At 40.4% G+C, this 11343-nt stretch overlaps 1 protein-coding gene across 1 annotated transcript in view; it reads left to right on the forward strand.

Annotated features, from left to right (window-relative positions):
• The window catches only part of smad3a (SMAD family member 3a), a 29777-nt gene extending 18656 nt beyond the window's left edge, over positions 1 to 11121 (forward strand). The window contains exons 2-8 of the mRNA XM_006793887.3: positions 3163 to 3356; positions 3691 to 3825; positions 5009 to 5134; positions 5978 to 6190; positions 6395 to 6532; positions 7370 to 7514; positions 8589 to 11121. Coding sequence (XP_006793950.1) covers positions 3163 to 3356; positions 3691 to 3825; positions 5009 to 5134; positions 5978 to 6190; positions 6395 to 6532; positions 7370 to 7514; positions 8589 to 8712 — 1075 coding nt within the window. The 3' untranslated portion in view covers positions 8713 to 11121. The remainder of the gene's footprint in view (positions 1 to 3162; positions 3357 to 3690; positions 3826 to 5008; positions 5135 to 5977; positions 6191 to 6394; positions 6533 to 7369; positions 7515 to 8588) is intronic.
• Positions 11122 to 11343: the final 222 nt, after the last annotated feature.

Genomic DNA, 11343 nt, shown 5'->3' on the forward strand with positions numbered 1-11343 from the left:
TGGTAGAATGCCTCCTACTGGTGGTCAGTGCTGGGAGAAAAGTTATTTAGTGGCACATGTAACAACCACAAGATTATCATCTCAACACAAATCAGCAATTGCACTGTCTATAGCAGTAGGAAAATCTATGTTACATGTCTAAATAAAACTGGTTAGTTTATACAACATTGTGTCATCCATCCTTTTAACTTCAGGGTCCTAAATCAGGATGACGTAGAGCCATAAAAAAGTGTTATTCCTACACCAAAAGCCATGCGCACTTTAAATATAGAGTAGAAGCCAGTGTTAAAAGTTATATTAAGGGTGTTTTCACAGCTATAGTTTGTTTACTCTGGTTTTAATCAGTTGATGAGTTTGTGAACCTAGCTTTTCCTTATGATTTGGTTTGTTTTCACACAAGAAAATTCCAAGTGGACTCCAAGCAAACCAAAATGTGTCACTACAGACCGACTGAAAATGTTCAGCATGCTTATTGGCCAGATGTGAGCACTAGTGTTTTTTCACAAAAGACATAGCATGCCAGCTCACAGTTTATTTCTAAGTTTTTCATTATGTCTCTCAGTAATGACTAAAGGCCTGCCTGACATTTTCTTCTTGTCCTGACTTTTATTACTCCACTCCCTTTTCTTTCAGGTTTATAAACTGTTGCTTTTGCAACAGTTTATAAACCATGTCCGTGGACTCACAATGTCCATGTCACTGAGACATTGTTCAGCACATATATGCTATAAATCAAATAACTTCAACTGACTATTAGTTAATGCCTGCCTATACATAGGTGATGTCACTTGTAATTACTGCAGTATAAAGTCATATTCCTTTTTCCTGGTTGACGTTATTACTGTGGCTTATATATTATTATACATTATAACTATTTTCTAATAAAAAAAAAACTGAATGGAAACGGGGACAGTAAGTAGGGCACCAAATGACCAGTATAGTTTGTATGTCTGTCTGAGCCCACACAGTCCCACCCACCCAGTAGCAGACATACCAGTGACATCACATCAGCCCTCTCTCACGAGTCAACACATCCACAGTGAAAAATGTCACATTCACATGCCTACATGTGAATGTAGGCATCTACAAGGAAACCACATTCACATGCCTACATGTGAATGTGGTTTCCTTGTAGATGCACTTTCCATGCATTTCCTTCATGTCATCATCACTGTTGGTTAATTTTCAGTGATTCACTATTTCAGCATCAGCTCTGTGTAACGTTAAGTTTTTCCCAAGTTGTTTATTGAATGAGGGTGCGTGGTTAAGTTGTTTAATAGAGGTCTAACAGCAGTCTAAGTGACTTCTTTATGCAGTGTGGTAAAAGGAAGCAGCCACAATAAGTCATGACAATAGATGCCAACACAGGAAAACCGCAAAAGAAAAGAGGAACTGTGTTTGCAAGCAGACCCCCATAGAATCAAGATTATGCAAAATGTGGCTTAACGTTACTATAGATTGCTATATAGCTTTGATAAACAGGTTCTTTCAGCTGCTCTCTTGTTCAGGGGTTGCTTCAGCAGATTTGAATGGGCAGATCTTTACACCGGATGCTCTTCTGGTCACAATCCTGCCGGGGATAGTTTCCTCCAAAAAGGGGATCTTTTACATGTTGTGTGTTAAACAGTGCACTGTGGAGCCACCCACTATAGATCTTGTTGACTAAATGAACACTGGTATATTCAGAAAGAAATATTGAACAAATGGTTTTCTACTCAATTTGCATAGTAACCCAGAGATCTTTGTTTGCTGTTTAAATTGCCAGGTCTTTGTAGTTTTCTATGTTTAATTCACAGCACTTTTTAAAAAGAAAGTTTTAAAAGTTATTTGATCAGACATTAGCTTCGTTTCATAGCTCTCGACTTCTGCATGGGAAACAATAAAAGCTTCTGTCGTTGCTTTCCCAGTTCCAGTATGATACCAGTACCTTGGTTTTGGGTATCTGCCAATACACACCACATCACACCATACACCATTCACTTGCCCGATGTGCCCTGGTTGACCTAGATGAGGCTCAACTGAGCTTTCCACAGTTGGGCGTGGCCTTGTTTTTATTTAGAGAGTCATATTTGTCCTTCTAAAGGGCTTTATCTTAAGCCTTTGACCCTTACTCTGTGTGAGAGAGTGAGTGGGTGGGACACAGAAAATGAGGGGACATATGTGACTGCTGCCTCTTGCGTAAGATGTTATGCAGGGTTTTTTGTTTTGTTTTGGAGGTTTTTTTTGTTTTTGTTTTTTTTTTTCCTCTGTCAAGGGTTATTGTGCTCCAAGATTACAGCCTATAACCGTGTTATGTCAGTCCACAATGTCAAACTGTCGCTCATTACTATCTGCCGGCCTAAATCATCATCCTGCCAGAAGCATGCCAGATGAGTGCAGATGTTATACAACACAATGAAATTCCTTTTAAACATACTGTAATGTCATTGCCGATTGTTTATTATTAGACGTGACCTCATATCGCCTCTGCACTAACAGCTGGGACCCTCATCATGGGGAAGTAGTTGCATAGCACAGTAGTGAGCACCAAATCCAGCATTTGATAACATTTAGAGGACAGAGCTGTGTACAGTGAATTTTTGCTTGAAAACCAGTTAAAAAAAAAAGAAGAAATATATTTTAGTTGTTCAGGACTGTCAAGGCAAAGACTGTATACCCATAATTTGGATATCATCAAGTACCAAAAATACTGTAACAATTAATCAAAAGGAGCGGTGTCACACAATTACTACTTGATGACAACAATGGATGAGAATATTTAATTTTAGGTTCATAAATTTGTTTTTATAAACCAAAGGTCACAGTAGGGGAAGGGACAAGTGGATCAAACCGTAACCAGCCTCAGAGTGGTAGTATCGACATAGCCCTTTCAGAAAAATGACATTAGAGCCAGATACTATCAAGAAACAAATTCAGCAGTTCTTCTTTTTAGTAACTATTCTATTTTCTATTTTCAGTTGGAGGTTTCAGATATTTTTCTGCTGGCAAGTATAAGGTCGTGCCCAGGCACACTTCCCTCTCATTTTAGTCACAACACACACTCTGACACACAGCAGAAAACAATACAAGCCTACACAAAAAGAAAAAAAAGCGGTGGATAACTGGAAAGTCAAACCAAATGTCTCAAACTTATGCTTCTTCTTCCTCTTCGTGTATTTGCAGATCTTTGGATGGCCGTCTTCAAGTTTCCCACAGAAAAGGTCTGCCCCACGTCATCTACTGCCGTCTGTGGCGCTGGCCCGACCTGCAGTCCCACCACGAGCTGCGGGCGGTGGAGCTGTGCGAGTACGCCTTCCACACGAAGAAGGATGAAGTGTGTGTCAACCCATACCACTATCAGAGAGTAGAGACACCAGGTACGACAGCTCGGAAAAACAGAGTGCTTTCGTCGTTCACTGTTGTGTTGTTTGAAGAAAATAGTTAAGTACATTTTGTCCAGTGTGCTCTAATGGCTCTTGGTTAGTGGAATAGGCTTTGTTATTATTATTATTATTTTCTCCCACTGGATGTTTTTATAGGTTTATTTGTATCCACAGGGTTTGTGAAACACCTTTCCTCTTATCAGCTGATCAACAGTTTATTAATTTCTGTTCCAATAAATATTTATTTTATCCATACATGAAATCAGTCATTGCTTTATTACTATATTCTGAGAAAAACACTTTCTGTGTGTTTGTGTCTGTTATGCAGTACTCCCACCAGTGCTGGTCCCCAGACACACAGAAATCCCCACTGAGTTCCCACCTCTGGATGACTACAGCCATTCAATCCCTGAAAACACCAACTTCCCTGCTGGCATCGAGCCCCAGAGCAACTATATACCAGGTACCAGCGTGTCTCCTAGCATGACTCACACAAAGTACCTCCTTATGGTTTATGCTTTGTGAGAACTAGTTTGTAAGGTGGGCTGTTTATGCTGTACTGAAGAGTTTGGTGAAATCTGACTGTAACAGAGAAGGAGTAGTAGTAAAGTAGTTAAAACATGAGGATGATGGTGCACACTTGTGGGTTGTTTGTCACAAAAAAGGCGGAAGTACAGCTCTTGGAAGAGACCTACCTAGTTTGTGATTGCAAAGGTGTGTGATGACCAAGTGTGTAATTAAACTAGCTTTACTATAATTTTCCTTTTGAATCTTGAGTTGGATGAAAAGCTTTTACAACATCGTCCCAGGACAGGAGCATCAAACATAGGACCTGGGGTCAGAATTGGCCTGACAAAGACTCCAATCTGGTCCTATGGAAAGCTTGGAATATGTGAAGAAGGGCACAAACATTGGACTTCCTAACTGCATTTTCATACTTTTTACACTTTTTCATACTGTTAAGGACCTCCCTCTCTCTCTTTATATGGAGAGATCGGGCAGCTGAATGACTGGCCCACATAAGGTCAAAGCGTGCTTCATGTGGCCCACAATGTACAATTTTGGTTTGCTGTTTCTGTTTCAAGATTAAGCTTTTAACATTATAAATAAACATACAGCCACATTATAAATGTGGCTGTATGTTTATTGTCAACCGGTAGCTGTTGAAGTGTTATTGATCCTTTGACTTACTTTTCTTTTGGCTTTTCTGTTCAAAAGTCGAGTTCTGTATTGTGAGAGAATTGAGAAAATGGCCTTTTGACTATGAATTTATGAAGGGATTTACTTACATAAGCTGTTTTTCAACAGGTTAACGATTATTAAATTTTAAACACTCCTTTCACTCATTTACTCACTGACTAGAACCTTCTCACTATTTAGGAAGTTCTGTGTAGGTGATTGTACGGTCACTCTTTGCGTCGTTAATTATCTTGTACTTCAGAATAATTAAAGCACAGCAGGCCAACTGTAATAATAGTAGTAACACATACTGGATTTAATCAAATTATTAAATAAAAGTACTTTTGGGCTGCTCTCATTCCTCATCTCAATCTGTTATTTTTCCCTCAGTGCAGCTACAATGCTTGGTTAGTGATCAGGGACCACCAACATGTCAGTATGAGTGAGTGTTTGTGTCTTTGTCTCAGAAACACCTCCACCAGGCTACCTCAGTGAGGATGGAGAAACCAGTGATCACCAGATGACTCATAGCATGGACACAAGCTCCCCAAATCTGTCACCTAACCCAGTTTCACCCACACACAATAACTTGGGTAAGAAATACGTGTGTCTGTTTGTGTACTTTTCTGTTTGTCTGCCTTGATTTGCAAACAAATGTTTCAGCAGCGTATCTCCCCAGTGGGAATTCTCTGTTTGGTTTAACTCATTTCTGTAAGAGGAAACCAGATGATGAAAGAAGCCTTTGTGTTCCCCGCTCACCATGTGAACCTTTGAACAGGTCAAGACACCACGAAGCCCACACTAACATCAATAACAATATCCTAGGTTTATTCTATCAAGATGGAAAAGCGCCGGGAGGCTTGGCTGGAACGCAGTTGGTGAAATAATAAAGCAACACCAGTTTCATTTGGCAGTGCTGTCCGGTTGTGTTCTGGACTTCAAAGCAAAGGACAGAATGTTTCTCAGCTGGTAGAGGGGGGGGGGAGGGGGGGGGGGGGGGGAGGAGCAAATTACCAGAAACAGTTGAATTTACTGAAGAGTACCATGGACAAGTCCAACTGGGCTGCAGAATCCTTCAAGTGAGGGTTGAGTTTCCACATTTTGTCTGGTTAAAGCTTCTGGGAAACAGTGTATGGGTTTGACATTTTGTGACGCAGGCTCTCTCTGTGTTTTTGTTGGTTTTCTCTTTTTTTGTCTCTGTCTGCAGCCTCTCAGCCCTTTTCTCCATATATTTGCCTCTTCTTTGTTATCACTGCTCTTAATGTAGGTTTTCTTTACCATCTGAATGGTTTTCTGTCTATTAATTCTGTCTTACTATTCTACTACTTTGACTTTGAGAATAAGTTCAAACATTGCATTAGTTTAATTGTCCTGCGCTGTATTAGCAACAGTATTGAACTCAGTTCTTTCTTTTTTGGGGTCCTCCTCTCTCTCAGACCTCCAGCCAGTGACGTACTGTGAGCCGGCCTTCTGGTGCTCCATTTCTTACTACGAGCTGAATCAGCGAGTCGGGGAGACCTTCCACGCCTCGCAGCCCTCGCTGACAGTGGACGGCTTTACGGACCCGTCCAACTCAGAGAGATTCTGCCTGGGTCTTCTGTCCAATGTCAACCGCAACGCAGCTGTGGAGCTGACGCGCAGACACATTGGTAGGCCAGGCCTTATGACTCCATTTGGATAATAACTCCTTTGCCTTCTCAGAACACTTTTATTCACTTGACTTCTTGAAAGACTATTGGCTTATTAACAAACATGATTACGTATTGATTTAGACCTGTTATACAACATTGTACTTTTAATGATTGTTGTTGCTGACTTGTTTTGGCTCTCTGCCTCTCACTCTTTACCTCAAGGTCGTGGCGTAAGACTGTATTACATTGGTGGAGAAGTGTTTGCAGAATGTCTCAGTGACAGTGCAATCTTTGTCCAGAGCCCCAACTGTAATCAACGTTATGGTTGGCATCCTGCTACAGTCTGCAAGATCCCTCCAGGTATGTGTCCAGCTAACACTGGGAGCATCGAGAGACATACAGGACAGGGAAAGGGAGTAAGACAAATGAGTAGGACGGAAGACAGTGCAATAGAAAAAGACCAAAGTCCACTTTTCACAGAATTGGCAGTTCGATCCCCAAAACTTGTGTTTGCTGTGTGTGTGTGTGTGTGTGTGTGTGTGTGTGTGTGTGTGTGTGTGTAAAGTAATTTGGGATTGAAGTGCTATATGATTCCATTCAGTTTTCCAAAGAGAGGCAGAGGCCAATATACACAAAAACAAATTGATTGATGATTCAGAAATGATTCCCTGAGGCTCAATCATGAAATGAGGCTACAACACATCGCGTACCTCATCACCAGCCAGCCCGTCAATGTCTCCTTTGGCTAAACTGTGGTCAGGTTAAAAATAAGGTTTTTAAGGTTTTTCCTTTCCTCACTGGTCTCTTTATTTTTACCACGTAATCGGTTTGGATTGTTAAAAGCTTTCCCCAAGCACATCTGTAAATGTTAACAGTTTGTTGTCTGAAACAAGATGTTTATACAATCATTGCAGCATTTAGTTGAGTCAGTGACGCATTCAAGTACGCATTCCTTTAATTTGGCTGTTTTCATCCAAATCACTGCAATCTGATTCGGTAGGACCACGAAAGATATTCCTCCACTTTTGACACAAGTCTGTGTTGAAAGCCATCAGATTAATAATGTTAGTTTGACTACTCTCATGTAAGATAAATTTAAATGGTTTGTGTTTTGTAGAAGCTAGAGATCAGCTTCATCTTGATTTTTTTTTTTTTTCTAGCACCTCTAATTGAGCTATTGTTTGTTGTTCTCATCAGGATGTAACCTAAAGATCTTCAACAACCAGGAGTTTGCTGCGCTGCTCGCACAGTCAGTAAACCAGGGCTTCGAGGCTGTGTACCAGCTCACCAGGATGTGCACCATCCGCATGAGCTTTGTGAAGGGCTGGGGAGCCGAGTACAGGTAAGCTGCAGCGCTGAGTTAATGCTAGCCACTCTCTCGTCTCCTGTTTCTGCAACAGTGTAGCAGTGTAAAATCCATACGAGGTCTGCATGTAAACGAAGACAATAGACACAAACAGACTGTGAATTACATCCCACAATCCACCCGCCCCCGCTCGCTGGCATGTGCACACACTGGTGAATCCGGTCAGTGATGTCACAGAGCCCTCGTCTATAGAAACGGGCTCCAGTTGGCAAACCAGACTATTTTTAAGCAAACACACATGTGGTGTGTCAAAAAGAGATGTCAGACTTTCCCTCTTCCATTCCCTCCCCTTTTTCCACACAGTCTGACTCACTGATAGTAAGAAAGGAAGAGATGGAATTGAAGGCAAGCAGATGATTGGCTGAAAGTTGGCCGTGCTCAGGCGGTTTCCACAAGGGAGAAACCTTTGAGCTGGGAGTGACTGCTCAGCAGTCCTGTCCAGACCAAATGCTCACATGTGGAGACACTTAAACACAGGATTCAGGTTACTGGAGCAGCCAGGCCCTCCTTCTCTACCTCCACCTTCACCTCACTCTCACTGCCTGTTTCCATTGTTGGCTGTGTCTGTTTAACTCTTTACTCCCTTGTGTCTGTTCACTTCTTTCTGCTGTGAGAAAAGCAGTAAAGGAAAAAATGTTATGGTCCTTTTTTTGTCTTTATTGAGAAAAAAAACTAAAGAAAAAGCTTAAGAAACTGCATTATTTTGTAGTTTTAGTTTTTTTGCAGTTGCTGTAAGTCTTCCAAATGATTTCTTTATTTGAACTGTACAGATTCAAGAAGTATGTGTCATTGATTAGAACTACAAATATATATCTTAAGAGGTGAAAATCAATAGTTGCCGTTGTTGGTTTTTCAGTCACTAGAATTTTTGCATGCTATCTTTAGTGACACAGTGTGTTAAAGTGTAACTCAGAGAAGCTGTGAAAGTTGTCTGTCTTACATCAACGCTGTAATGAAAGCAGAGCAATGTGACTTTGTAAGTTTGCTCACACTCTTAACAGCTGTGTCTGTTTACCTCACATCCCTTTGTGCCTCTTTGGTCTCTCCCAGGCGACAGACGGTGACCAGCACCCCCTGCTGGATCGAGCTGCACTTGAACGGGCCCCTGCAGTGGCTGGACAAGGTGCTCACACAAATGGGCTCCCCGAGTCTCCGCTGCTCCAGCGTCTCTTAGGGAGACCATTCACCTGCTCATTTCCTGTCAATGACTAGAAACACACAAACTGCACACGGACGAGAACGGCTACACAAGTACTGAAAGATGACGAACCCCCTCATTCAGCCACTGTTACTTTGTTCTTCCTCCCCACCAGCTGTCAGTAGCACTTTTTATTTACTTGTCTGTTTTGAAAGGGGACGAGTGCATTAAAACAGTTAAATGTTAGAAGGATCTCTAAATTTGACATCTGCAATTATCTTTTGTTACCTAAAGGACCGAAGTTATTGCTACACGAGCTTCTTCCTGTCTGGTCGTGTTTGTTTAAACATTAGTCTCATAGTTTTTACCTGTTTTGTACAGATGTTAAAGCAAACGGCTGATCCAAAAAAAAATGTAAAAAAAGATTTAATTTTTAACCATTACTTTTGAATTTGTAATGCATGTGTATGCGCATGTTAAATGCATTTTACATGATTTTGTTCCTGTTTTTGGGCATTTAATACTTTATGAAAATGTGACCCAGTCAGATGGCTTGAAAAAGAATTGTATAGTGGGAATAGTCAACCAACATTTATAAAAATACAGCGTGAAGGAATAGGAATATATTTCTGTCTGGGTGAATAACAGAATGTTTTAGCTGCACAGTCAAACTTCAAACAGAAACAAAGGAAAGCAAAGCTTCAGTCAAACTTGCTGCCATTCAGGTGGTTCTTAATCAAGTGCTGGTTTGAACTACTACCTGAATCACAGTTACATATCTCACATGTGGGATCATTCAGGATGGTGCACTTTTATAAAATGTTGATTCTCCAGTAAAGTGGTGTTGCAGCAGCTGAGGTGGTGCTTTATCGGTGAAATATATCCTGCATTCATTTCTGGAAGCTTTTCCAATTTATATTGTAGTGTGTCACACATACAGACTTGAAAACATCTCACATATTGTACATTTCTGTATCGTTAAAGGGGACCCGTTATGCTTATTTCTGCCTCCAGGTTTTTATTGTTGAGCTCAGTGGTCAAAATAATCCTCATTTTTGTCACTCTGATCCTGCATCCAGCAGCTCTGGTTGTGCTTTGTCAGGAGCAGACTGTTACCTCCTCTACTCTCGAGGCCACCTTTCTTCTGATTGGCTGACCTTTGCAAACTGAAGGTTTGAATAGGAGGTGGAAGGCGCTTAAGAGCTTTCTGCTTGAGATTACCTATTGTGTGCTCTTACAGGATCTGAAGTAATGGCCATGTTTAATAACAGCATGCAGCACTGTAAAGGTACGTGTGTATAACAAAAATATAAAAGGTCCCCTTAAAATTAGCCATGCTGACTTTGTGCACTCAGGACTGTAAAAGAACAAAAAACAAAAAACAGAATAATATACAGAAACCAATGAAAAGAAGAGATGTATGACCTTTGAGACTTTTTAGTCTATTTTGCTACCAATTAGGTTTGTAACACGATACAGTGGAAAATAACTGCTGGCAGGTCTGGGGGGGTAGTAGCCCTATATATTTTTTTTTCTTAATAATCTGTGAGGATAAGACAGTTTAAGTACAAAGCACAGCTTTTAACAAAGGGACATGTTGAGATAAATAAGAGGCATGTAAATACCAATAGCTTCTCAAAATTCCCTTTTTTTTTTCTTTTTTTTTTTAGGCCTGTACATATAGTATATACGTGTGTTTTAATAATGCGTCCATTAGCCTTTATAATGTTGATCGTTTTGGAAACAGAAGAAGAAAAAAAGATCAAAAACTGAAGAAAAACAAATGTTGGGAAAAGCGATGGCAGAAATAGAAAGACAGTCAAAGCTTTAGTCCCGTTTCCTTTCAGCCACCCACTGTGATGGAAGTGGAACCATTTCCTTCTTGTTCTCTAACACTAGACAAAGACTCAGTGGGTGAGCATGAAAAACATTTTAAATCTTTGTACTGTGCTTATTTACATTGTCCAGGCTCTTGATGTTAACAGCAGCCCAGTGGTGCTAGTCTTTAACATTTTAGGGACTGAAGAGTAAACAACAAAGGCCCGAGAGTTTACCATCAACGCTGGTAGATTTTGATCTCTTTGGAATGATGATGACTTTTAAACCTGCAAACTTTAGTGGGATGGTTTCAGAAACAGTAGCATCTACCAATCTGAGACGAGCCAGCTCTTTGTAGAGCTTCTAGTGTCCTCGAATGCAGTAGTCCTGATTCTGATGGGCTCATAGTCATTGTATTTACCCGGTAGGGATTATTTTTAAAGCAAATTTGTCATTTTTATACATTCTGCTTGTGTTTTTTTTTGTTTTTTTTATCCCCTTTGTTTAAATCCCACCCTGTAATCGCTTTTATTAGTTGTGATTTCTGCTTCTGTGCTCTGAATTGGTCTTTTTAGATGTCTTGTACAAAACCCTTTATTTTTCTCTGCTTATAAAGAGTTGATGTGATGCTTTATATTTCTGTGTATTATTGTTGTTTCGAAAATAAAATATATATCTTGTGGTGATACGTGAGCCTACGTGCTAAGTACGAAAGAAACTGAGGCTGGGTGGAACTAATCTTACATGACAAACTGCATCTTTATTTCTTGGCTGTGCATAATTATTCAAACATCGGAACAAATCAACATTATGAATCACAGTTAGCTGAGTTTTGTAGTTAAACGAGAT

This window comes from Neolamprologus brichardi, chromosome 1 (genome assembly GCF_056152115.1).
Source record: "Neolamprologus brichardi isolate AB-2024 chromosome 1, ASM5615211v1, whole genome shotgun sequence".
NCBI classification, from domain to species: domain Eukaryota; kingdom Metazoa; phylum Chordata; class Actinopteri; order Cichliformes; family Cichlidae; genus Neolamprologus; species Neolamprologus brichardi.